This window comes from Corvus brachyrhynchos, unplaced genomic scaffold, assembly GCF_000691975.1.
Source record: "Corvus brachyrhynchos isolate BGI_N302 unplaced genomic scaffold, ASM69197v1 scaffold26, whole genome shotgun sequence".
Taxonomy (NCBI): Eukaryota; Metazoa; Chordata; class Aves; order Passeriformes; family Corvidae; genus Corvus; species Corvus brachyrhynchos.
In genome coordinates, this window is record NW_008239324.1 from 6,133,864 (window position 1) to 6,156,294 (window position 22,431).

Genomic DNA, 22,431 nt, shown 5'->3' on the forward strand with positions numbered 1-22,431 from the left:
TGCGCCAGGGCTGAGCAGAGCTCGGAGCTGGAGGCTTATGTCCCTTGCCCCCGGCAGGCCCCCGAGCTGCGTGCGGGGACGCGATGCTCGAAGCCTCGCTCTGCGGCAGCAGGGAGCTTGCAAACATTAATAGCAGGTGACGAGGCTGAGCAGTGGCAGAGGTGCCCAGAAAGGCTGTGGAGTCTTCAGCCCTGGGGATATTCAAAAGCTGTCTGGACACAATCTGGAGTAACACGCTCTAGGGGACCCTGTTGGAGCAGGAGGTTGGACTAGGGGACTTCTGTGACTTCTTCCAGCCGGAACCACTTTACAAACCCAAGTCGCCAAGGAAACTTTCACGTTTTCTAGCAGACAACGGGACTTTTTGAAGCTGTGGGTTTTATCATGCAGTTCTCAGAGCAGTGAGACTTGGCACTGTTACAGACCAAGCTCCGTGCTGATAACGGGGCTGAGGTTTCTGTGAGTGATGCACAAACAGCCTGACGGGAACAGAGAGCATCCTGTGTGCTATGATTGAGTTAGAAACGTAAACAAAACAGAGTTTAGTACAACCCGACTAACAAAGCATAGATTGAAGCATAAACCCACAGAGGCACTTAGGTTGTAAATACAAACGGGGTTCATCTGTGATGTTTCCCAGCATTATTCATTTTATTTGGTGCCTTTAGGAACAGCATAGAACAAGGGCTTGTCCGAGGGACAGACTGCGCAGCCAGAAAGCAAACTGTTGAGCCTGTGATCCTCTTACTTGGCTCCAAACTATTAAAGAGCATTGGTCAGTGAGAGTGAAACCATATTTATTATTCTTCCTTTTTAAATTAACCACGTTCACCTACAGATGGAGGTTACAGATATGTACCAGGTAAATTGTCCTGAATGGTTGGGGTGTTTTGCAAACACTGCTACCAGCTGGAGGTAATTTGTTTAGTTTGTTGTTGCTCCTTTGGTTTCCTGTTTTTGCCTTACTCTGAAGAGTTATCAGTTGTCATTTTCAGAAACCAACAAAACAATGGTGTTGCAACTCCACTGGCTAGAGCACTGTTTTTCCTGCCATTTCCCTTTTTCTAGTATAGTTTAAAGAATAACTGTGAGAAATACTATTGTCAGTAACCCCCAGTCTTTTGTCCTCATTTAGGTTGAGTGAATGCCTTCTTCCCCATTGCAGTTATTATCCAAACAATAATCTTTAGTGTTTGTATACAAACAGATACATGTGTTGTATTAATATTTATATCTTGGTTTCTACAGGTTTTTATTCACAATCCTCATGCCCGAGGACAGAGAACAAACACAAACCGAATGGTGCAAAGTAACCAAGATTCAGACATCTCTCTTCTGAACATTAATCAAGGGATCACTTGTCTGACTTCAGGGGTGCTGAACCCTCAGCTGGGTTATGATTGTCTTCTGGTTGGAACACAGACTAATTTATTGGCTTATGATGTGTATAACAACTCGGATTTGTTTTACAGAGAGGCAAGTTGATGTAACTGTCTGCTTTTTTACTATCTTCATCATTTTCTGTTGCTTTTAATTGTAAAGATTGCAGTTTTTACATTACTTTGTCAATTGTCTGTGCTATGTATTATTTCCATTACTATATTCAGAACATTTTGTCTCTAGAATATCTGCAGTATTTCAAAATTAATATATGAAAATTTATTCTCACACATACAGATACACATCGCATTCATGTGTCACATCACCTAGCAAGACCAAATTGAAAAAAAATAGTAGGCATTCAGAGCTCAGCTAAACTGACAGTGGTAATGTTGGAAGCTCTCTTCTTGATTTGTGTACTCTGATGTATGATTGTCTGCTGTTTCTTTTTCCTTTAATGCTTCTCTGTAGGTTTCAGATGGAGCCAATGCAATAGTTCTTGGAAAGCTGGGAGGTATTTCACCTCCACTTGCTATTATTGGTGGAAACTGTGCCCTGCAGGGCTTTGATTATGAAGGAAATGACCGTTTTTGGACGGTAAGGCCAGGCATAATAGTTTTGATGTTATTAGAAGATTCTTTCAATGGCAGTAATTCATCTTGATTTTTTTTTTTTTAATATTATAAGTATTAATTTAGTTGTTGATTGTTCTTAGTTTATCTCAGGCCTTAAATTGTGTTTTGGCCATGTATTCAGTGCACTCAGAAGTTGCTTGAACACTGATTGTGTCAATTGTTCTGTTGCAGTTGAGATAATAAAAATAATTCAGCTTCTGACAGCTGTGACCATCACTGAGTACTGTCCTTCTCTTTGCAGGTTACTGGAGACAACGTTCGTTCCTTAGCACTGTGTGACTTTGATGGTGATGGGAAAGCTGAGGTTTGTAACCATTTACACACAAATTCAGCTGTTCTTGTGGTCTTGTAAGTGAGATGATAAAAAAAACCCCTTCGGTTATCAAATACAACTGACTTATATTACCAGTTAAAGTTTCTCATTTTTGTTTACACCACTAACAACACAATGAAATGCCTGTGGTCATCACCTGGCAAGGCATCTATTTTAGTGGTATTTCTTGAATATAGTTATAAACTCTTAAATTTCAGAGGAACAACTTGCAAGCATCTTATATGTAAAAGTGAACTTTTAAAAAGCTGTCCTTTTGAAAAGCTTCACTTACACTTGGTAAAATCAAGAAATCTGTCTTCACATCCAGCCCTCCTGTTTCTGAATAGTGAGTGGGGAAATGAAATAGTCTTTGCTTTGCTGATTTAAAATGACAGTAACTTGTAACAGACATCTTGCTAATATGATGTGAGACAAACAATAGGAAATAGCTGCCATTCTGATCATGCAGGTTGCAAGAGATGGGTGAAATTGAATTTGTATGGCATTCTCTTTTGGAAATGTTCCTTCATCCCAGAGGAACAATTGTGCTTCTAAATATGAATCTTTAAGAAGAGTAATGATTTCCTAGTATACATCAGATGCAAATCGATATGAAGTTAAATCATTATGCTAAAAATACTTACTTTTGTCATCTGTTGTAGAGCTTTAAGCATAATTACTTAAGCTTCTTGGTTTAGTTCCTGAAAAATCCTTGTTTGGAATATCGAATTGGGCTATGTAATAGTGATGTGTAAATGGCCTCAACACTTTTCACGTGTTTTTTATAAGCACAAAACTGATACAGACACTGCGTCATTGGGACCTTCAGGAAGTGAAACGATTTCTGCACGGCTCCTCTTTGTATTTTTTTAATGTGCTGAGAGGCGTTCATAGAGAGTGGAGATAGTGTACAAGGATTCAGAAAACAGGGAAGTGATTTATGGCACTAATTGTAAATGGTTTACTCTTGTGCTTTTCAGTGGGTTTTGCTATATTATTCTGCTTGATCAAGGTTCATTCTCGGCAGTTGGTGTAATGTGGTGCTACTCTGAGCTGAGTAGAGCTGGATGCAATATCCAGCTAACTTGTTGGACCAGTTACCCCAACATGCGTTTACTGAAATTTTTTAGAGTTCTTTTTGATCTTAATTATCTAGGTGATTTTAAAGAGTTTTTACTTATTTATTTACTTTTATTTGTGGCTTTTGTGAAACTGCCTCTGGTTTAAAACTGAAGTTCTGAGAAAATGCACAGAAGCAGCTTCCTAAATTATCACTTTGTGTCTTACCTGGTAAATGACTGTGCTAGCTTAATTTCTGTTCTTTCTGCCCTTGTAAAAACATGTTTACATTTAAAATAGACTGATTCTAAAACTACATGATATTCTTTTAGTAGCTAACAGAACTAACTTGTCACTGCCTTCCTCAGGATTTTTAGATTGATGAAGGTTACTTTCTCCCATCTTGCAAAAGACTTGTGGGGCAGAACTTCGACTTGCTCTTTCAAATTTCTGTCCAGTGGAATGAAAGTCACTGAGGTGGATGTGGTAAATCAAAAAAATGAAAAAAATCTATGCACCTTGGGAAAATACAGCATCACCAGTAATTGTTTCAAGATTGTGTGCTTTTAGCTGGTTGGCTTTTTCTGGTGGTTGCAATTTGGTCAAGAAATCTGTGCTTCTTAAATATGTAAATTGTTGTAAATTATTTAAATAGCTGCAGTAGACTTAACTTGGTGTGATTTAGGTTGACATAATCTGAAGCATTTTTACTTGGGAAGTAAAAAAGCCTCTAATCTTTTTAAAAATCCAACTTTGTTACGGATTTGTATCTCTTTTGCCAAGTAAAGATGAAAGGCTCATGGGTTCCAGTGGGGAAAAGTACTACCAGGTTTAGACTTTGATTTATAATTCTGTTTGTCATTGATTTGACGAATGACTTTATGGACTGAGCAGATCTGCTCCTTGGTTTTTCAATTTGCAAAAGAGAACCTGAGCATTGTCACCTTCTTCAGTACGAGCTTTTCCACTGGGCTCCTTTTCAGTTAATGCCTTCTAGGAAACAGGAAAAGAATGCTAAGAAACAGGAAAAGAACTAAAATGTGGGAAACATTAAGGAATGAGGAGGCAGAAGACCCAATCCAGTGCTTTATATCAAGATAAAGCCCATTTTGCTTCTACTTTGCAGTAGTGGCAGCCACCACTTAAGTTGGAGGAGCAGAGATGGTCGATTCTTGGATTCATTGGTTTTTGTTTGTTTTGGGGGATTTTGTATGTGTTTGTTTGCTTAATAAGGGATCTTCAGTGCAACACTGGCAACATTTCATAGATCTGTTGAAGCCTCTTCATTGCTGGACTTGAAATATTAATTTTTCCTCTGGATCCTGGCGCTTGCTTCCTTAGGTTGAATAATTATTTTTAAGGAGCACTATTTTTTTTCAGCTTCTTGTTGGCTCTGAAGATTTTGACATCCGCGTGTTTAAAGAAGATGAAATTGTGGCAGAAATGTCAGAGACTGAGGTAAATTATTTCTGGCTAATGTTTATTATAGTTGCTGACAGAGCTGAAAGTGTTGTGTACTCCAAAGCTTCTCTGGTTCAGATTTACTGTGTAGTTAAGTAGTTACTTAACTATTTGGCACATTATCTATTCTGCTAGAACAGCAAAAGTTCGAGTTTAATAATATCTTTCATTATGCAGGGGGCTTTTTGCTTTGTTTATTTACAAACCTTTCACCCCATTAAGAAAAGTGACTATTCTTGGCTGACAGTCAGGACCCTGTGCAAGGGTGATTAAGGTTGCTGGATTGTGATGGAAGCTCTTAGTGTCCTTCTGAGTAAAAGGATGTCTTCTACAGTTTTCCTCAAATGTTTTTGATGCAATCATAATGATGTAACTTGTCCCTGTGTGTATATCCAGACAGTGCATGGCATGGTGGAAGGGGGATGCCCAGGCAAAACTGGAAGTTTATATTGCAATTGGAGTTACACACTAGCTATTTAAAAAGAGCTGTGGTGACTAAAGTAAGGTATGGGGCAGAAAGGTTTACAGAGGGGTAAATAAAAGGTGTAGGAGTTGCTGTTTAGCTTAAGAATTGAGAGAAGATCCCCACTGATTTTGGTTTTTTGGAAAGGAGTAAAATACTGTTATCACTGCTTTTAGAAGTGTTCTCAGTCTTGTCATGGCCCTTCTAGACCCAAGGCAGAGTAAGGCCACAGACCTTTGTCCTTAATGATCTGAGGTCTCCCTGCTGCCCAAGATAGGGCTAAAAGGCTTTGCTAATAAACCACTTATGAAGAGCTATAAAAGACAAATCCAGGCACTGTTCTGGAAAAGGAGGCTGTTGCTATCACTAGAATTAGAATTGGACCTGTAATATGTTCTGCTCTCTGTGCAGTAGTCAGTCTGGTCATGTAGATATTTCTAGTTAAAAGAAAGGTCCGTCACTCTCAAGTGTGATTTATTTCCAGATCCTCAGTAGAATTGTTTTAAATTCACACCTGCAGTCATAGGAGGCCTGTTACAATTCTACTGTTCTGATATAAAAGGACACAGCTGAACCTAAACCTTTCTTTTTTGAAAGGTAAATTCAGGGAACAATGTCTTTATACATTATGTTTGGTTTGGAAGTCTTGGATAGTTTTCATTTTCTGTATTTAATCACTTACTCTAGTGAAACTGAAGCTGTAGGCTGTTGTGATCCTTGTAAATGGACAATCAGGTATAAATTTAGGTAGTATCGTTACATTTGAGTTTCTGACTGTTGCTGTGGTCTTCTGTCCTTACTGGGTGCTCGTAATTTAGTTTGATACTTAGGAAAGACTCTGCAGAAGATTGTGAGAGGAAAGGATAAAGGGTTTGGAAACAAAGTTTTGTGGTAAAAACATCCAAGGACCACAGTCAGATGAGTTTAAATAAGAAGTTGGGGAAGAATTTAACTGAAGGAAGTCTCCTGTGCTACGTTGTACAGAAGGCCAGACAGATGATTGCAATTGTTCCTCCTGACATTAAAATCTCTAGTCTCAGTGCGTGGAAAAACCTGCATTTCCAATGAGAACGTCAATGAGGAATGGGTCTTAAAAGGAGTGAGAAACAGGCCAAGTTACGACTCTCAGGTCTTTCCCCAGAGCTTATTCAGGTAGGACACCTAGCCTGGTGTTCCAGTTGTGTTCCAAAGAAGTCCAACTGTGGGAGTTTTTAATCTTTTATCTTACTAGTACTGGGCAAAGATTTTTCTACCAGTAATATCTCCGGGGCTCTCCCAACCCAGCCAAGTTGAACCTTTGGCATCATCAGCTCCTTAAGCTTAAGGAATGTTGTGTGTAGTTTCTCAATGATAGTGTGTTAGCACTGATGACCACAGGAATCCTATGAGCAGTTGTTTTGCTGCCTGTGGTAGGAAATAGTTGGTCGAAGTACACAGTTTGAGGGCAGTTCTGCAATCCTTGCTGAAGTGTGTCCTAACACTGGCAATAACAGCTTGTGTGAGGAAATCCTACAAGGCCTTCAGTGATTTCAGACTGATTCTTAGAAGTAGTTACTTCAGTATTCAATGCTTCCTACAACAGACTTACTTACCATTGAAGAACTGTAGGCTTCATATGATAGATCTATAGCCTGTTCCCTGTTACTCGAAGTTGCACAAGTTTTCAGTCCTGTATCCTCTCTGTCCCTCCTTTCCCCCCCAGACTGTCACTGCACTTAGCCCCATGTATGGCAGTCGCTTTGGCTACGCTCTTGCTAATGGCACCGTCGGAGTTTATAACAAGACAGCGCGGTACTGGAGGATTAAGGTTAGTCCATTGTTGGAGTATCATTGCTGGAAGCTTGAAGGCTCCCAGGAGACTTGGTATCTAATTTCAGGTCATTCTGATGTTACCCTTAAGTGAACTTTGCTGAGCAGAGAATTGAATGTAATTTTGTTCTTACAAAATCTACCTGTTTTTATAGGTTCATATAAAATACCAGGTCAGTTCCTGCAGTACTTTTGGGCTGTTGGTCGTGGTTTAAACCACAGGGGTACAGCCATACAACTAGGGATTCTTCAGCTTAACAACAGAGACATTGGAGTTCATGTTAGGAGATCCTCTGGTTGGATCAATAAACTGTTTTTCAGAGACTGAAATCTTGCATTGTCTGTGTTCAAGGTTAATTTTTCTCATCAATAGCAATTTCCTGCTCCAGCAAACCAGTTTGGCAAGATCCTTTCCTGATGCTCATTTTAATATAACACAGAGTAGTATATTTAATAGTAATAAGAAGATTCCTCAAGAGGTGGCAGGATGGCTGTCCTCAGTGGTCTCATTTTATGACAGCGTTGAAGCCCTGATTTTTTTTTTTTTCCTAGAGGATTTTGTTTTTTACACTTTGTTCTTGTGAGTTCTAATCATTTGCTTGGATGGAAATGTATTCAAAGTAATGATCAGGTCCTTTGAAAGCACTGTACTAGATTAGTAGTGCAAGGGCTAAGGTGTCACATGTATGTGTGACCTTAGAAATAGTAATGCTCAAACTTACTGTTCAGAGAAATAGTTGTATTTCTTTCTGTACTCTCTGTAGTCTTGTAGTCCAGTGTTTTGCATGTGCCAAGCATGTGCAGTTTAGAAAACATACCCAAGCTTAATTTGTTCTCTCTTTTCTGTCCTCAGTCAAAAAACCAAGCCATGAGCATACATGCGTTTGACCTGAACTCTGATGGAGTGTGTGAGTTGATCACTGGCTGGTCTAATGGGAAGGTGAGTTTATACAGGGGGAAAATGAGGAGCTGTAGTTATGGGGGCTGTGTTTGAACAAGGCTGTTAAGTTATCTGAAGAACAACAGCCAAAAAATGAAAAAGACTGAGAAACCTGAGCGCTGCAGATCTGTTGCAATAAACTTAGTTTAGCTGGTGAGTCCTGTGCCAAGTGCATGATCAGAGAAAAACTGCTTCCCCTGCTTAGCTCAGAGTCAATTGCTAAGGTGTGGCAAGTTGTTTCCATGGCAGCAGAGATCATATGCTGCATCCTAGAGCTCTTGGGTGTCTCTATTCAGGTGTGTCTTGAGGACACGCTAATAATCCTCTGCAGTGTTTCCTGCCTGTTCCCAAACTACAGGGAAGACAAAGCAGTTATGTAACAGGAGAGCAGCGTCAGTCTTGACTGTGGCAGGATTAATCAAGCGTTATTTCATTTTATGTAAAGGCGTTCTATACAGCTCAGTCTTTTAAGCCTGTTCCTTGGTATTCCCCTTTGCCAGAAATGACTGTTTTAACTGCCACATCTCTCCTGGATGCAGCTTGCCAGGTTTTTCTGTAAAGCTGTGCTTTTTTCTTCACACCTCTTATTACTCTCATTAGCCTGCGGCACTTTAAGAGCTTCATATCAAGCTGACAGTCTGGAGCCCAGATGTGTTGTAACTTAAGTTGGATTAGATGTGTAACATTGTTAAAGAGGGAACCTCTCCTTGCTTTACTCCTGTTCTTTTCCACTGGCAGTCTCTACCCTACTTGTTGGTCTGAAACAGTCCATAGCTCCTAGAAAGAGTAATGCTGTGACCTGTGCTTTGGAAAATTCACGGTGCGTGGAACTGAGCCCACCTCACCCTTCTTATCCAATGAAAGATAATTGAAAGTTGTGGTATTTGTGTATAAAAATAATTCACCACACAAGGGCTCCAGCTAAGAGGAGAGGTTGTAAGTACTGCATTAAGGTTATTTCTGGTTTAGTCCCATCATTGCTGCATCATATGTGCATAAACTTTCCAGTGCAGACTTGCAGTCCCTTTTATTTCCTTCCTTTTTTAGTTTTGTAATTTAGGGAAGCATCTCAGAAGAGAAATTCCTTCTAGCTCCTTCTAGAGCCTGTCTAGAGGTCATTTCTTGGTAGTATTTTTTTTCATGTGTGATGTTTGGATGAGCAGAGCTGCAACTTTACCTGCAGTTCTGTGAGCAGAGCTGGCTTTCAGTTAACAGCTCAAACTGTGGCTTGACATGTGTTTTGGAGTTGGCTTTTCTCTTCATGCTGAGACTTAGAACTTCTGTTGTTCCAGGTTGATGCACGCAGTGACCGGACTGGGGAGGTCATCTTTAAGGACAACTTCGCTTCCTCGATTGCAGGACTGGTGGAGGGGGATTACAGAATGGATGGGAGCACCCAGTTAATCTGCTGCTCAATTGATGGTGAAGGTAAAAGCATTGTTCAGGATATTAATGTAATATACAGTAATATCAGGCACATCACATCATCTCATATTAGCTAAACATTGCTTTGGTTCCAACATTTTGTGTGCCAAATTCCCTTTGCTTTATGTGCAGTTAAGGGAATTTTGAGTTACGCTATCTCTAAACAGGATTTTGAATATTGCCTTCTCTGTGAAAATCAGCATGTGTTTCATTATGATCCAAGAAACCATCAGAATTCATTTGTCTAATGGAAGAAACCCCATCCTAATGCAAAGATAATGATATTCAGTACAGACTCTGGTTCTTCAGGCTACATTATAATAGATGAATGTATAGGAAATCTTTTTTTCCTGTGTTTTAGTTCTTTGGCTGCTTTTCACTAGGTAAAGGTGTTTAAAGAACTAAGGGCGTGTGTGTTTTGGTTTTCTTCTGCAGATGAAGAGTTTTTATATTAGAAATTTTAGATGTTAACAGTGCTTTGTTTCCTGGAAAATGCTATCCTGAGATTGGAGAAGTGGTGGATTTATCCCACCATGCATTCAAGAAGTCAGACCTGGTTATTGTGAGTGGAAACAAATATGATCACAGATTATTTAAATAAGCTCAGTATGAATTTACAGGGATGGCTCCAGGAAAGACACTGGTGTGATTATCCGACTCCTTGGCGTCAGTGGCCTGAGACAAGCAGGTCTGGCACAACCTATTTGAAACAAAAGCCTATCCTTGTTAAATAGCAGAGTGTTTTGCTGTCTGTTTTAATCACAGGCTGTGGGGATTTGCTGCACTTGGGCTTCAGCTTATAAAGCTTTTTCCCAAGCTTACAGAAGGGGAGCATTGTAAGCAGTTCTGGAGAACCTTGTCCTAGCAGAGCTGTGTAGGTTGGTATCCTTGAATGCAGTCATCCTTTTCTGGTGGGTCCATTGTAAGCAAGCCTTGGCACGATGGGGATCCCTTTAGGCCTTAGTAATTAGTGTGGCTGGGGTAATATAGACAATGTTATTAGAGTTCTATTTGGGACCAGCATCCTTTCACACGAGGTGTTGTTCTGTGTTGCATTCTGTGTCATTTTAAATGGATTACTCACTCAGAAATAATAAAGTGGGTCCTTTCATCGGAGGATAGTGTGCAAGCTGGATGATTTCAAGTTCCATGCAACTTTTTACAGGGCAGCAGTCATGCAATCAGGCAGCATATTCTTCCCAGGTAAAAGATTTTTGTCCCTGGCTTTCATTGTCAGCTGCAATCAGAGCACACAGCCTTAGAGCAAAATGGAAGTTGTCTCATCACCTGTTCAGGTGCTCTGTCTCCACAGATAGTTAGAGGTATTTCCATAACTCTGTGCTCCACTGGGCTACTGGGAAACAAATCTTACCCCTTGAAGTGAAGTATCCCTTGATTTGGGGAAAAACTGATGTGGGTAAATCTTGTTTACTGGCTGATTAACAGTGACTTACAGTCACTTCTAGACAGCAACAACTCCTCTGACCAGCTCTAGAAATCCAGGTACACATTTTATTAATTTTGCATAATTGTAAGCTTGCCTGAGCGCCTGAAAGAATGATTGCAGTGGGAATCCTCTTGCAAAAGGACTGGGTGTTGCACTTGTGTGGTCAGGTGAGTAAAGCTTAAAGACAGGTTGGAAATCCACGTTTTTTTCTTTTTTTTTTTCTTTCTTTCTTTTTTTTCTTTTTTCTTTTTTCTTTTTTTCTTTTTTTCTTTTTTTCTTTTTTTCTTTTTTTCTTTTTTTCTTTTTTTCTTTTTTTCTTTTTTTCTTTTTTTCTTTTTTTCTTTTTTTCTTTTTTTCTTTTTTTCTTTTTTTCTTTTTTTCTTTTTTTCTTTTTTTCTTTTTTTCTTTTTTTCTTTTTTTCTTTTTTTCTTTTTTTCTTTTTTTCTTTTTTTCTTTTTTTCTTTTTTTCTTTTTTTCTTTTTTTCTTTTTTTCTTTTTTTCTTTTTTTCTTTTTTTCTTTTTTTCTTTTTTTCTTTTTTTCTTTTTTTCTTTTTTTCTTTTTTTCTTTTTTTCTTTTTTTCTTTTTTTCTTTTTTTCTTTTTTTCTTTTTTTCTTTTTTTCTTTTTTTCTTTTTTTCTTTTTTTCTTTTTTTCTTTTTTTCTTTTTTCTTTTTTTCTTTTTTTTCTTTTTTTCTTTTTTTTCTTTTTCTTCTTTTTTTTTTTTTTTTTTTTTCAATAAATAAATTTTAAAAGGCTTTGTCCAGTGCAGGTATAAAAGTCTCCAGCTTGGTTTCAGTCTCTTTTTTCTGGGCAACAGTTCCAAATCACTTCCTTCCCTAGCAGGGGGATGGCTCTCTAAAGTACATCTTAGGGTTCCTGGTCTTTAGGATCAATGCAAGTTGTGTTCAGTGAAGGTCTCTTTCATTAAGTCCATATTATACAATATAAAGGACATTTTTCTTCCTAGTGTGAGCCCATTGCTCTGTGTTGTAGGTAACTTGTATCCTGGTGCCCAGTGTTACAGTTCCTGTTTCCTTTATGAATTGCTCTTTTGCTGCTTCCATTGTTAATCCTTTCTTTTTTTTCTTTTTTTTCTTTTTTTTCTTTTTTTTCTTTTTTTTCTTTTTTTTCTTTTTTTTCTTTTTTTTCTTTTTTTTCTTTTTTTTCTTTTTTTTCTTTTTTTTCTTTTTTTTCTTTTTTTTCTTTTTTTTCTTTTTTTTTCTGTGTAGTTCTCTTGCCCCAGTCACCAAGAAAGTGAGAGCCTCTGTGGGTGTAAATCAATGCTCAGGTTTTCAGCTGGATAGTACTAGCTGAAGATCAGAACTAGTATCTGCTGCAGAAGTGGTACAAGGGAGTCATGTCACAGAAACTGAAGTTCGGGGGAGGCTGTTGGAAGTCTTTGCTGAAATAGGCTGTTTTGTTTCTGTACAGTCCGAGGCTATCTGCCAGGAGGTGAGGACATGAAAGGGAACCTAATGGATACAAGTGCTGAGCAGGATCTTATCCGAGAACTTAGTCAAAAGAAACAAAATCTGCTGCTGGAATTGAAAAATTATGAGGAAAATGCAAAGGTACTGTTTAAATAATGTGTAGGGCCAAAACACACTTTCCTGTTGGTATAAATCCGGAGTAACCTGGGAGGCGGTTGTGGGGCAGTCCAGACAAGTCAGAGCTGTAGCTTGTCAGGATGCAGTGAGATTGTCTGCTGGGGGTTCCTGCCTCTGCATTTGGCTTGCTCCTTGTGCAAGTTCAGAACTTGCTTTTTGTATTTTAATAATGCTTTCTTTGCTCCTTCCTCTTGCCAGAGCAGTTGTGTTTGGAGCTGGATTCCCTTCAGCCTTGTGCTTTGGCTTATGACTGCAAAGTGTAATTTTCAATGCATCTTGGGAGTCAAAGGGGATTGTGTGAGAGGATCATGTCACTGGGTGAGGGCTGGGAGCACTGCCAGGATGTAGGAATCGCACTTGTGGCTTGATGGCGAACATTTCAAAAAATAGTCTGAGGAAAGAGCAAACTTATATTTGAACAGCAAATGACCACCGTGACACGGCTGAGGTCCATCCATGGTAAGGCACTCAAACACTTTGTAGCCCAACTGTCCACAGCTTCATGCCTAATCCAGCCACCACTCATAGCTAGTTGGAAGTGTCTGGGAATTGCTGTAATGCAACCTTCTTCTGAAAGAAGAGAACTGACTTGTGTGTATGTTTTCTAGGTTTTTTGAATGAAAATCTTGAAATTCTGATACTGAATGGTATGTGTTTTGCAACAGGCTGAATTGAACACTCAGTTGAAGGAAGCTGATGGGCTGAGAGGTGTGATTCCAGCAAACACCCAACTCCAGACAGCCCTGTCAGTTAATCTGGGCTCTGACAGCCAGTCTGCCCATGTGGAGCTGTGTATTTCCACCACAAATGGTGAGTGGTAACCTGCAACCATTGATACTCACTTCATGTAAAATCATGCAAATTTTTAGTTATATTTAGCTGGTGATTTGAATGTCTCCCCTTTATTGTCTGTAACGTCCCTTTTGTGGTTTCTTTCCTTTCACAGAGTTTTGAATCAAGCTGTGTTCCTTACATGGGTCTTAGGGGAGAGGAGTTTGGTGGAATTTGTTTCTTATTATGTGTTATTTTCTGAGGCAATTAACTTGGATGAAACCAGCCTTGGTGATTCCTGCAGCACTTCTTGTGTTGACTGTAAACACCAACCCACAGCTGCATTAGTGAGGGTGTTGCATGAATGCAGCTGGACCTCAGCTGGCTTTTCATGCAAAACTGGAACTACCCCAAGACAGCAAATTCACCTCGCAGCAGGCATGCTGAGGATGCAGTAAAGTCCAGATGTGGTAGTCCTGGTCACCTGGATATTCTAACAATTCAGAGGAGGGGTATAAAGAGTTCACCATGCTTAATTCTGAAAATAGTGGTGAATTGTTCCCAGAGGACAGCTTTTAATTTAGGAACTGCTTTTTATTCCTATTGCTAAGACACAATCATCCGTGCTGTGCTGATCTTTGCTGAGGGCATATTTGAAGGAGAGAGCTATGTGGTCCACCCCAGTCTCCAGAACCTCTCAGGCTGTGTTCGTGTTCCCCTTACTCCACCCAAAGATGTCCCTGTGGATTTGCACATCAAAGCCTTTGTGGGTTACCGAAACAGGTGAGTTTTGTGGTGTTGTATCTGCTGGTCTCCAGAACTGTGGGACCAGGAAACAGCAATAATGTGGCTTCATGCTAATCCTATGGGGAGTGCACCGTTAATTCCTGGGTGCCCCACTTCTCTCTGTTACTGAAAGGAGAGCTGGGATGCTTTCTTTAAAACATTGATGTACCTGTGGCACTGAGTTCTTTTTCAGACAAAGTCTAAATCCTCTGGAATCACTGTGATCTGTAGTGTTCTGGTTCTGCTTTTAGGGAAGGAATGCACGTTTGTCCAGGAGATGTCTTACTGTAGGTGTGTGGAGGGAATCAAGAGATACAGAGACTCTATCCTGTCATCCCTAGGGGGCTGGGCCCTGGGTGGTGACTGCTCTGAATGGAGAACCTTGAGCAAGCCTGGAGACACAGCTGTGTCTCTCAAGCTATAAAATAACCCTGAACCTATTTGGCTTCAGGGCAAATAGAAAGTAGCACATACTTGATTTCAAGACAACATTTTTCCAGTCTCCCGTAGAAATATCTTTCCATAGAAAATAAAATGTCTCTTCATATACCCTTGAAAACAACTTTTTTCCTGCTCACATCTGCCAGAGCTGTTGGTGCCTGAGGAGGCAGCATTCTTTCCCTGAACAGGGAGGCATGTTTTGAGAGCTAGCCACCCACTGCAGAAAGACTGTATGGGACTGAATTCCCTTTCTGTTTTCTCTATTTGCCTTTATTATTGCTTTTAATAAGACTTCACTGAAATTGTAAAGAAAATATCCAATCGTATAGTAAAATTGTAAATGTATTAGCCTAGAGAGTATACTTCAGTGGAAGGATTATTGAAAATGACAGCAATGGGGAGGAATCATACAACCTCATGATGCGATAAGCCCGGCATTTCCAAGTTCCAGTGTTTCTTCTGGGGAAGCAGTAAGCAGCTGATTGTATAACTGGAAACTGTGAATCTCAGTCCCCAGCTAAAAAAGAACCAGGAACCATTGCAATGGGTGAATCTCAGGTATGTTAGTAACTCTGTTTTTCCATTGGATTGCTTCCAGTACACAGTTCCACGTATTTGAGTTGACAAGACAGCTTCCCCGCTTTTCCATGTATGCCCTGAGCAGCCCGGACTCGGCCACAGAGCCCCTGAGCTTTGTTAACTGTACCACGAATGAGAGGCCACAAAGGGTGAGTTTCTGCTCTTCTTCCTGGTTTCAAGTCTTACACAGGTGGAGCATTTCCAGTCAGCTTGAGATTTCTAATAGCAAAGGAAAAATTATGTAGTGAACTGCACTACTGGCCTTTGGAATCTGTGTATTGCGACTCAACCCTGCTTTTTCTGTCTTTAAAAGATGACTCAGTTGAGGCATTCCAAGCATCAGGAATTCCTGCAGGAACTAAAGGCCTGAGATCAGAAGGTGTTTCAGATATTATCTTGTTTGCTGTGGGCCTGCTGATAGCAGGAGACCTGTAGTGAGCGTTGAATTTTGTAAATGACCAGAGAACAAGAAAAAGGCAGCACAGTGCTCAGGTAGTGGCTCAGTTTCATAGCAGTCTCTGTTGGATTTGATTTTTTTAGGAATATTCAGCTTTGGTGCAAGGATTCAACTGTCCTCATTCTAACAAGTTCATGATATGGGGTTATAGGATGAAATTTAGTAAATTATATTTCTGGGGTACCCTGAGCAGAGTGTTCTGGTGCACATCATGTGCAGGGACATTGTGCGGTTCCTGACACTTTCCACACAAGGGATGGCTGATTCTCTTAATTTTACTTTTGCAAGATTGTTATGTGGCTGAATCAGAGCTTCTTGCTGCCAGAGGATGCAGAGTTTCAGAGCGCTCCCTTTCAGGTTTGCTTCACTTCCCTTCGTAATGCAGGTCAGCTCTGCATCAAAATCAAGCCTGGTGGAGAGGTGAGTACCTCCATGGACAAGGGGAGCAGCCCTTTAATGATACTCCAGTGAAACCAGTATACTCATCCTGCCCAGTATGAGGCAGTAAAAGTGAAAAATGACTGAACAGGCAAAGTACTCATGCTTTTGGAAACTTCTGTGTCTGTTTACTGTCAGTGGGTAAAATTCCATGGCCAGTTAGTGAAGTAAACTGCTTAGCCTGCAGATCTGTAGGAGGGAGGGAATTTATTTCCTCACAGAGTGGTTTCAGGGAGCCATAATGTGAGGCACAAAGGCTGCCTGTAACTTCTGCACTTGTCCTATCCCAAACCTGAATAAAAGCCCCTTTGTTTGAGCTTGGGTAACTGTTGGACAGGCAGTACTGCTGGGAAGTTCCAGGAGATGTTCTGGCATGGAAGAGTGCTGAAGTGCTTTTTTCCCTTTCTGACAGATTTCCATCAACACAGATGATATTGATCTAGCTGGTGACATTATCCAATCAATGGCCTCTTTCCTGGCCATTGAAGATTTGCAGGTGGAAGCAGATTTTCCTGCATACTTTGAGGAGCTGCGGAAAGTGTTGGTGAAGGTGAGGAGGCTTCGGGCATTTCTAAGTAAGCAGATAAGCAGTCACTGGGGGCTTTTTATGAGAGGATCTCTAAACTGCTTTATCTCTGTTGTAGGAATCAGGCCACAATGTCTTGCTGTATATTCTGTGGGACACCCTCAACTTTCTGTCTATTTTTGTTCTGTAGAACAGGCCCTTGGTCCCCATCAGTTGGTTGTTTAGGATAAAGTAAATGTGTTGTCTGGGAGACTGAGCTGTGGATCTGGGTCAGCATGTGAGATGTGTATCTCAGTCTGCTCACCCTTTCTGGGGGCCAAGGTATGGCTCCTGCAGTGGGGCGAGGGGAAGAACAATGTCAGGGATGCTGGTTGGTTACGCTGGGATGTTACTTCCTGTTGCATTGGGCTGAGGTTTAGCCTGAACCCTGTGTGCCCAGGGTGCCAAGGACCCTTGCTCACGACTTGTTTACCTTGGACAGGTGGATGAGCACCACGCAGTGAATCAGAGGCTCACTGCTGACATGGCTGAACACTCCAACCTCATCCGCAGCATGCTGGTTCAGGCAGAGGATGCCCGGCTCCTGGGAGACATGTGAGCAATTGCTGCCTGGCTTGTGTGTTTGGGGTTTAGAATGGCCAGTCTTTGCTTTTCAGGCAGAAAAGAGCACAGAAAAACATTGGCATGATACAAGAGTTGCCTAGTTACAATTTTTGATGTATAATTGTACTTTTGATCATCTTACCATGAGCTCTTCTTGAACCTTGTCATGTTCTTTAGGTGGGAAACCAGTCAGGCAAAGGCAAGAGGGCAAGAGTAGGGGCTTAGTGTATAGCAGGTGAGGTGAATCTACCTCAAGATACTGAGATATGTTAGAAAAGATATATTAAGGGAAGAAGGCAGGGATAGCTATCTGTGGTGTGTGAACTTTTGAGAACACCAAGAAGGAAATTTTAGGTGTCAGGTTTTCACTCTGATTTGCAGTTTTCTACTAATGCTGAGCCTTACTCTGAAGAGCAGCAGTAAAGAGGCCCAAGCTCTACTGCAGGGCAGTGGTACTTTCACTGGGGAAAGTGGTGTCTCCACTTTGTCTTGCTGGATAAAGTAACTGCAAAAATAGACTGTTCAGGTTTTTTTAGTAAAATAATGAGTATAACCAACATGTCTAGACAAGTCTGTTGTCTTGTAGCTGGCAGACATGCAGGTGACTGTGGTAGCCAACACAACAATGTATTGCTGTACCTTTGTATTGACAAACTGGGAATGACTTCCTTGTCCTCAGAGATGCAAATAACTGGACTGATTGTTCCCCAGGAAAAACATGAAGACACGGTACAGCGAGCTGTATGACCTGAACAGAGATTTAATAAATCAGTACAAAATTCGTTGTAATAATCACACAGAGCTGTTGAATAACCTGAAAGCTGTGAATCAGGCAATCCAGAGGGCTGGGCGGTTACGTGGTAAGTCTGTGTTTTTGAAAGGAATAGGGAGTCTCAGACCCCAGTGAGGCAGATAAGATGTGTCCCAGAGGTCAGCTGGGTTGGTTAAATGACTTCAGGCTTTTTGGCCCAAAACTCAGTATAAATAATCTTTCGTTCTTCAGTCATAGCCAATTACATGTGACAGTCAACTGTGGGTGTCCCGTATAATCTGGAATCAGAATTTTAGAACAATTTGAAATAGTTTCCGGATTTCTAAACGAGGCAGAAATTGATAGTTTTGTTGAACATACTACTTTAAAAATGCTTTTAGAATGACTTCAATTCTTAATTTATAATTCTGCTTTAAAAAAAGCAATTACCAACTTAAGCAGGACTGTTTTATCTGCATTATTAGTCCTGTAGGTCTTTGGGGAGGGAGGTACTTTTTTGTATGTTTATAGCATTCCCCTTCCAACAAGCTCTCATAAAACAGAGCTACAGGCAATTCTTCTTTAAAGAAAGGATTTTACTTATGTACTAGAAAAAACGTGGTGTTTCATCATGTGTTTAAAAAGTGTTGGAAAGAAACCCCTAAATTTTCAGACTGGATCAAATAAGTATTTTTACCAGTTTCTTACTCTGTAACTGAGGGTTTTTTCCTATTCTTTCCTTTTTTTCCTCTTTGCAGTTGGCAAACCTAAGACGCAAGTGATCAGTGCTTGTCGGGATGCAATAAGAAGCAACAACTTCAACACACTGTTCAGGATAATGCGTGTGGGAACAGCCTCTTCTTAAGAGCCTCTTCTTCAGCAGCTGTGCAGAGACAGTGTTTCTATGCAGTGGGCAGAGAATGGATGAAAAGCAGTTAATTCAGACCCCTACTTCACTGTAGAGTGAAGTAATTCCAAAAGTAGTGCTGTAGTTAAGCTGTCAGGTGAGAAATATTATGCAGACCAAAGCTCCATGAAGAGAGCATCCGAGTTTAAGTGCAGATGTGGTATTTATGCAAGACAGAAGTTCAAAGAGTTATTTTTTATTACAGTAACTTATTTATGTATTTAAAAATATTTTGTAGTTAAGGCATCGATCTTTTCCATTAAAACATAGATTAAAAGCTTGACTGATTTTGTTCTCATTTAGCTGGGGAGATGTGCACTGCTAAGTTTATTTGTTGAAAAAACCTGACCCAAATAACTTCTCTGGTTTCTGCTGTGTAGTTGATTTATACTTGAACTTCCTATGCTGGAGAATCCTGGGTTTTGCTGCAGGGATATGTGGCTTTAGGTAAACTGTAGTGCAGTGCATGAAAACCACCAAAGGGATAACGTCTTTCTGGCTCTTAAGCCAGAATATCTTTGATAGGCATCCAGTTCCATGATCTGTGCAGAGGTAGGAAGTGGTCAGTTTAGTATCCAACACTCTCCCCACACCTGGATTGCAGAAAGTTTTGCTTCCACCTAGTGGTTCCATGCTACTGATGGAAAAACTGCAGATCCTGAGGTGGGCAAGGGTGCATTTCAGGAACAACAAAAACAAACTACACACCCAAGCTTGGTGCATAATCATGAAGAGCTGGTAGTACTTAATGGGATCAAAAGAAGAAGGTATTGGAAAATGACTTGGCTCCTGGCTCAAACCTGTTTAATTGTGTGATCTCTTAGAATTGGATTAAAATATTACAGTAAGGCTCTATCTCAGATCTAAAGGTATTTTAGAACCTTTGCCAAAGCAAATTTCTTTTAGAAGCTAAAAATAACCTGCACAGGATGGAGATTGGGCCCCAGTGCTCCTGCACCAGCGTCACCCTTGCCACTGCACAATGGTGTTTGCAATGTGGGCAGGGAGGAGTAGGCCCACGTCAAAGTTCTTGGATGGCTTCTTGGGGCTGTCAGAAGGAGTCCTCTAACTGGTTGCTCTTACGAGCCACTACTGAATTAAAACCAGCTACCCACCCTTTGTTACAGAGCCACTGGTGAGCCTGTGACCAGTTGAATGGGGAATGTAATTCTTGCAACATGTTTTAATCCCCAAAACTTCCCCATGTCACTGCTTTGGCCCCTTCCATATGGAGAACTGTGCTGCTGAAAGCAGACCTCTGTCAGTTAGAATCTGCAGCGGGAGCTCATTTGAATCTTTTTAAGAAACTGGTTGTTAGTCAAATCCAGCTGCTTGCTAGAAGGGTGGTGAGCCACCCATGCTGTTCTAAGCGAGTGAGCTCAGAGACTTGATTATGGAACAGTCTCCTGGCATAAGTGCTGGGCTTTCTGCCACTTGCTGTACCTGTTCCCACTGTTTCAACCTTTTGTTCTTTATGTTCAAAATCCTAATGCTTGCTTGCTTACATTTATGTACTCCATGTAATGATAAGAGAGCAAGAGAGCGGCTCTGATCAGAAAGCAGCTTTCCCATCAGCCTGATTTTCAGGACTATGCACCAGGCACTGCCAGTCCCAGCTCTGGTTTGCTCCTGGCAGTGATGTCAGACCTTCACTCACTGTGCAGACCTCTGGTAAGGCTGATTTCTCCTAAGTTTCTGACAGCAAATTTGTCATTTATTTTCCTGTAAAACCAACTTTTACCTTCGCCAAATGAAAAATGCACATACTTTGCAAGGAGCTACACCTAATTGTAAATACAGATTGGTATCCAGCAAGAGCATCTGTAAAGCTCCCATTACTGGCACTGTATAAATGAAGGCCCCTTGTCCTCCAGCAGCTCATGTTATTTGAAATTTTAGTGAGTGAAGTCTTTCTTCTGTACCTGCAGCACCAGTCATGCCTGGGGGTGCCTGTGGCTTTAGGACCTAACAAGAAGGGTGGGAGAGCAGAGACATACTCATTTTTAAACCTTTGAAAGCTAACTGCAAATTTGGCTTCTTAAATTACTTCATCTGAGTCACCAGAAGGGGTGGTTCCTTGTATGATCAAGTAGATAGGGGCTTGTTCAAGCAGAGGCTGGTATGCCCTCTAGTGTAATACTTAGTATTAAAAGACAGCAAACTCTAGAGAGCCTAGCTTCTTCCCAGTCTCCTGGAAGGATGTTCCAAGATCTACCAAGCACATTCTTAGGCTCACAATGCAGTCAAAGAAGTAATTCTGTTTTGTTAATGACTTTGCTCCCAACTTTGCCTAGCAGACTATGCTGTGAATAGCTGTGGTGTCTGTTGCTTTTGTTCCAAACTACCAAAATAATTTTGTTTCTTTTTCTTTGAAACCTCCGTTACTTGTCTCAGTGTAGTGGAGAGTTCAGAATAAGAACTACTTCCTTCCCAGGAAGAGCTACTGCCCCAATAGGCAGCAGAGTGCCTCAGAAACCATGATTCACAAGTTCTGTCCTCGCTTCAGGATTTGTTTCTAGCTTCATCCCCTTGTCTTTGTAAGTAGCAAAGGCAGCTTAAAACTGAGCAAGAGAGTTTTGGCAGTGCACAGAGATGCTGGCTTAGGGAAACAAGTCGGAATATGAATAAGATCTTGCAACAGCAGCTCGGGGCAACCACCTCCCAACTGTCCTTCCCGCCCAAAAGAGCATGAGGGAGTAGGTAGAACTGAGCAGCTGCTCATCATCTGGGATGGAACTGACACTAGAGCTAGGGAGTCCTGCACAGAGCTCTCTAACAGCAGCGTTGGCCCCTTGCTCTGGTAGCTGGGGGGGCTGAGATACCTTTCCGTTTGGAAGCAATGGTATGGGTTCCTGCCAACTGCCTCAGGGATTCCTTTTTTGAACTTTGTGTATTGGGATTGAAGCTGAAGGCTGTTGCTCCTGTATCTTCATGAAGACATGCCCACAGGACATCCCACCTGCTTGGGAAAGGGTGCAGAGTACTCATGTCAGCAGTGAGCCTTGCTTTTGAGCTTACTGCTCCTCTGCTGCCAGCTGTGGTCTTACACCACTGTGGTGGCCTCCAACAACAGGCCTGTAATGGGAGAAGGAGCAGACTAATCCAAAGCTACCCTCTCCCCACCTAGGAGAGACAGGAGGGATGAAACATGCACACTCCCCAGCTTACTGCAAGCCTGTGGCCTGCACTGTCGGGCTTGGATGAGCTGAAAGAACACCTGTGCCTCAGTGCCAAAAAAAAGTTTCAGGCAAGCAGGTGCAGGCCAGGGCCGAGCCTCCAGCAGGGTGTTCTGCACTCTGGCTGTCTCCTGAAGCATCAGTACAGCTTTGCTGCACCTCTGGGTGGGCTGGACACCTCAGAGGTCAGTCTGGCAGTCCTGCTTGCAGTGAATGTGGGGCAGGTAAACAGTATCAAAAACGTGCAGGGAGGTGTTGCACCAAGGCCATGCTCACTGCCTTTCTTGCCGTGTTTACCACAGGACTTGGCTGGCTGCTGCCTTGAAACATCTGAGCTGATCTCCAGTGACAGAAGCCATCTTAAGACCCAGCAGATCCCAGGACATAACTAAAAGGGGATGAGGCCTCCCTAGTACCTGTGGATGCCAAGCCACTAAAAGGTAAGTTGCCTCATTCCT

The 22,431-nt window shown here is 41.3% G+C and overlaps 1 protein-coding gene and 1 long non-coding RNA gene across 3 annotated transcripts in view; both read left to right on the plus strand.

Moving 5' to 3' along the window:
- Positions 1 to 19,020, plus strand: part of BBS2 (Bardet-Biedl syndrome 2) — a 27,978-nt gene extending 8,958 nt beyond the window's left edge. Inside the window, exons 2-17 of the mRNA XM_017740817.1 lie at positions 1,142 to 1,476; positions 1,852 to 1,977; positions 2,257 to 2,319; positions 4,768 to 4,845; positions 7,014 to 7,118; positions 7,974 to 8,060; positions 9,353 to 9,488; positions 12,363 to 12,502; positions 13,204 to 13,348; positions 13,921 to 14,092; positions 15,135 to 15,264; positions 15,861 to 15,992; positions 16,423 to 16,560; positions 17,018 to 17,130; positions 17,851 to 17,999; positions 18,649 to 19,020. Coding sequence (XP_017596306.1) covers positions 1,142 to 1,476; positions 1,852 to 1,977; positions 2,257 to 2,319; positions 4,768 to 4,845; positions 7,014 to 7,118; positions 7,974 to 8,060; positions 9,353 to 9,488; positions 12,363 to 12,502; positions 13,204 to 13,348; positions 13,921 to 14,092; positions 15,135 to 15,264; positions 15,861 to 15,992; positions 16,423 to 16,560; positions 17,018 to 17,130; positions 17,851 to 17,999; positions 18,649 to 18,755 — 2,156 coding nt within the window. The 3' untranslated portion in view covers positions 18,756 to 19,020. The remainder of the gene's footprint in view (positions 1 to 1,141; positions 1,477 to 1,851; positions 1,978 to 2,256; positions 2,320 to 4,767; positions 4,846 to 7,013; positions 7,119 to 7,973; positions 8,061 to 9,352; positions 9,489 to 12,362; positions 12,503 to 13,203; positions 13,349 to 13,920; positions 14,093 to 15,134; positions 15,265 to 15,860; positions 15,993 to 16,422; positions 16,561 to 17,017; positions 17,131 to 17,850; positions 18,000 to 18,648) is intronic.
- Positions 19,021 to 19,720: 700 nt separating this feature from the next.
- LOC108448325 overlaps positions 19,721 to 22,431 on the plus strand; it is a 7,092-nt gene continuing 4,381 nt past the window's right edge. The window contains exons 1-2 of one of the 2 annotated variants that reach the window (XR_001864174.1): positions 19,721 to 20,468; positions 22,276 to 22,413. This is a non-coding gene — a long non-coding RNA (uncharacterized LOC108448325). Of the gene's footprint in view, positions 20,469 to 20,849; positions 21,335 to 22,275; positions 22,414 to 22,431 lie in introns of those variants that run through there. The other variant, XR_001864173.1, reaches the window with a different exon arrangement.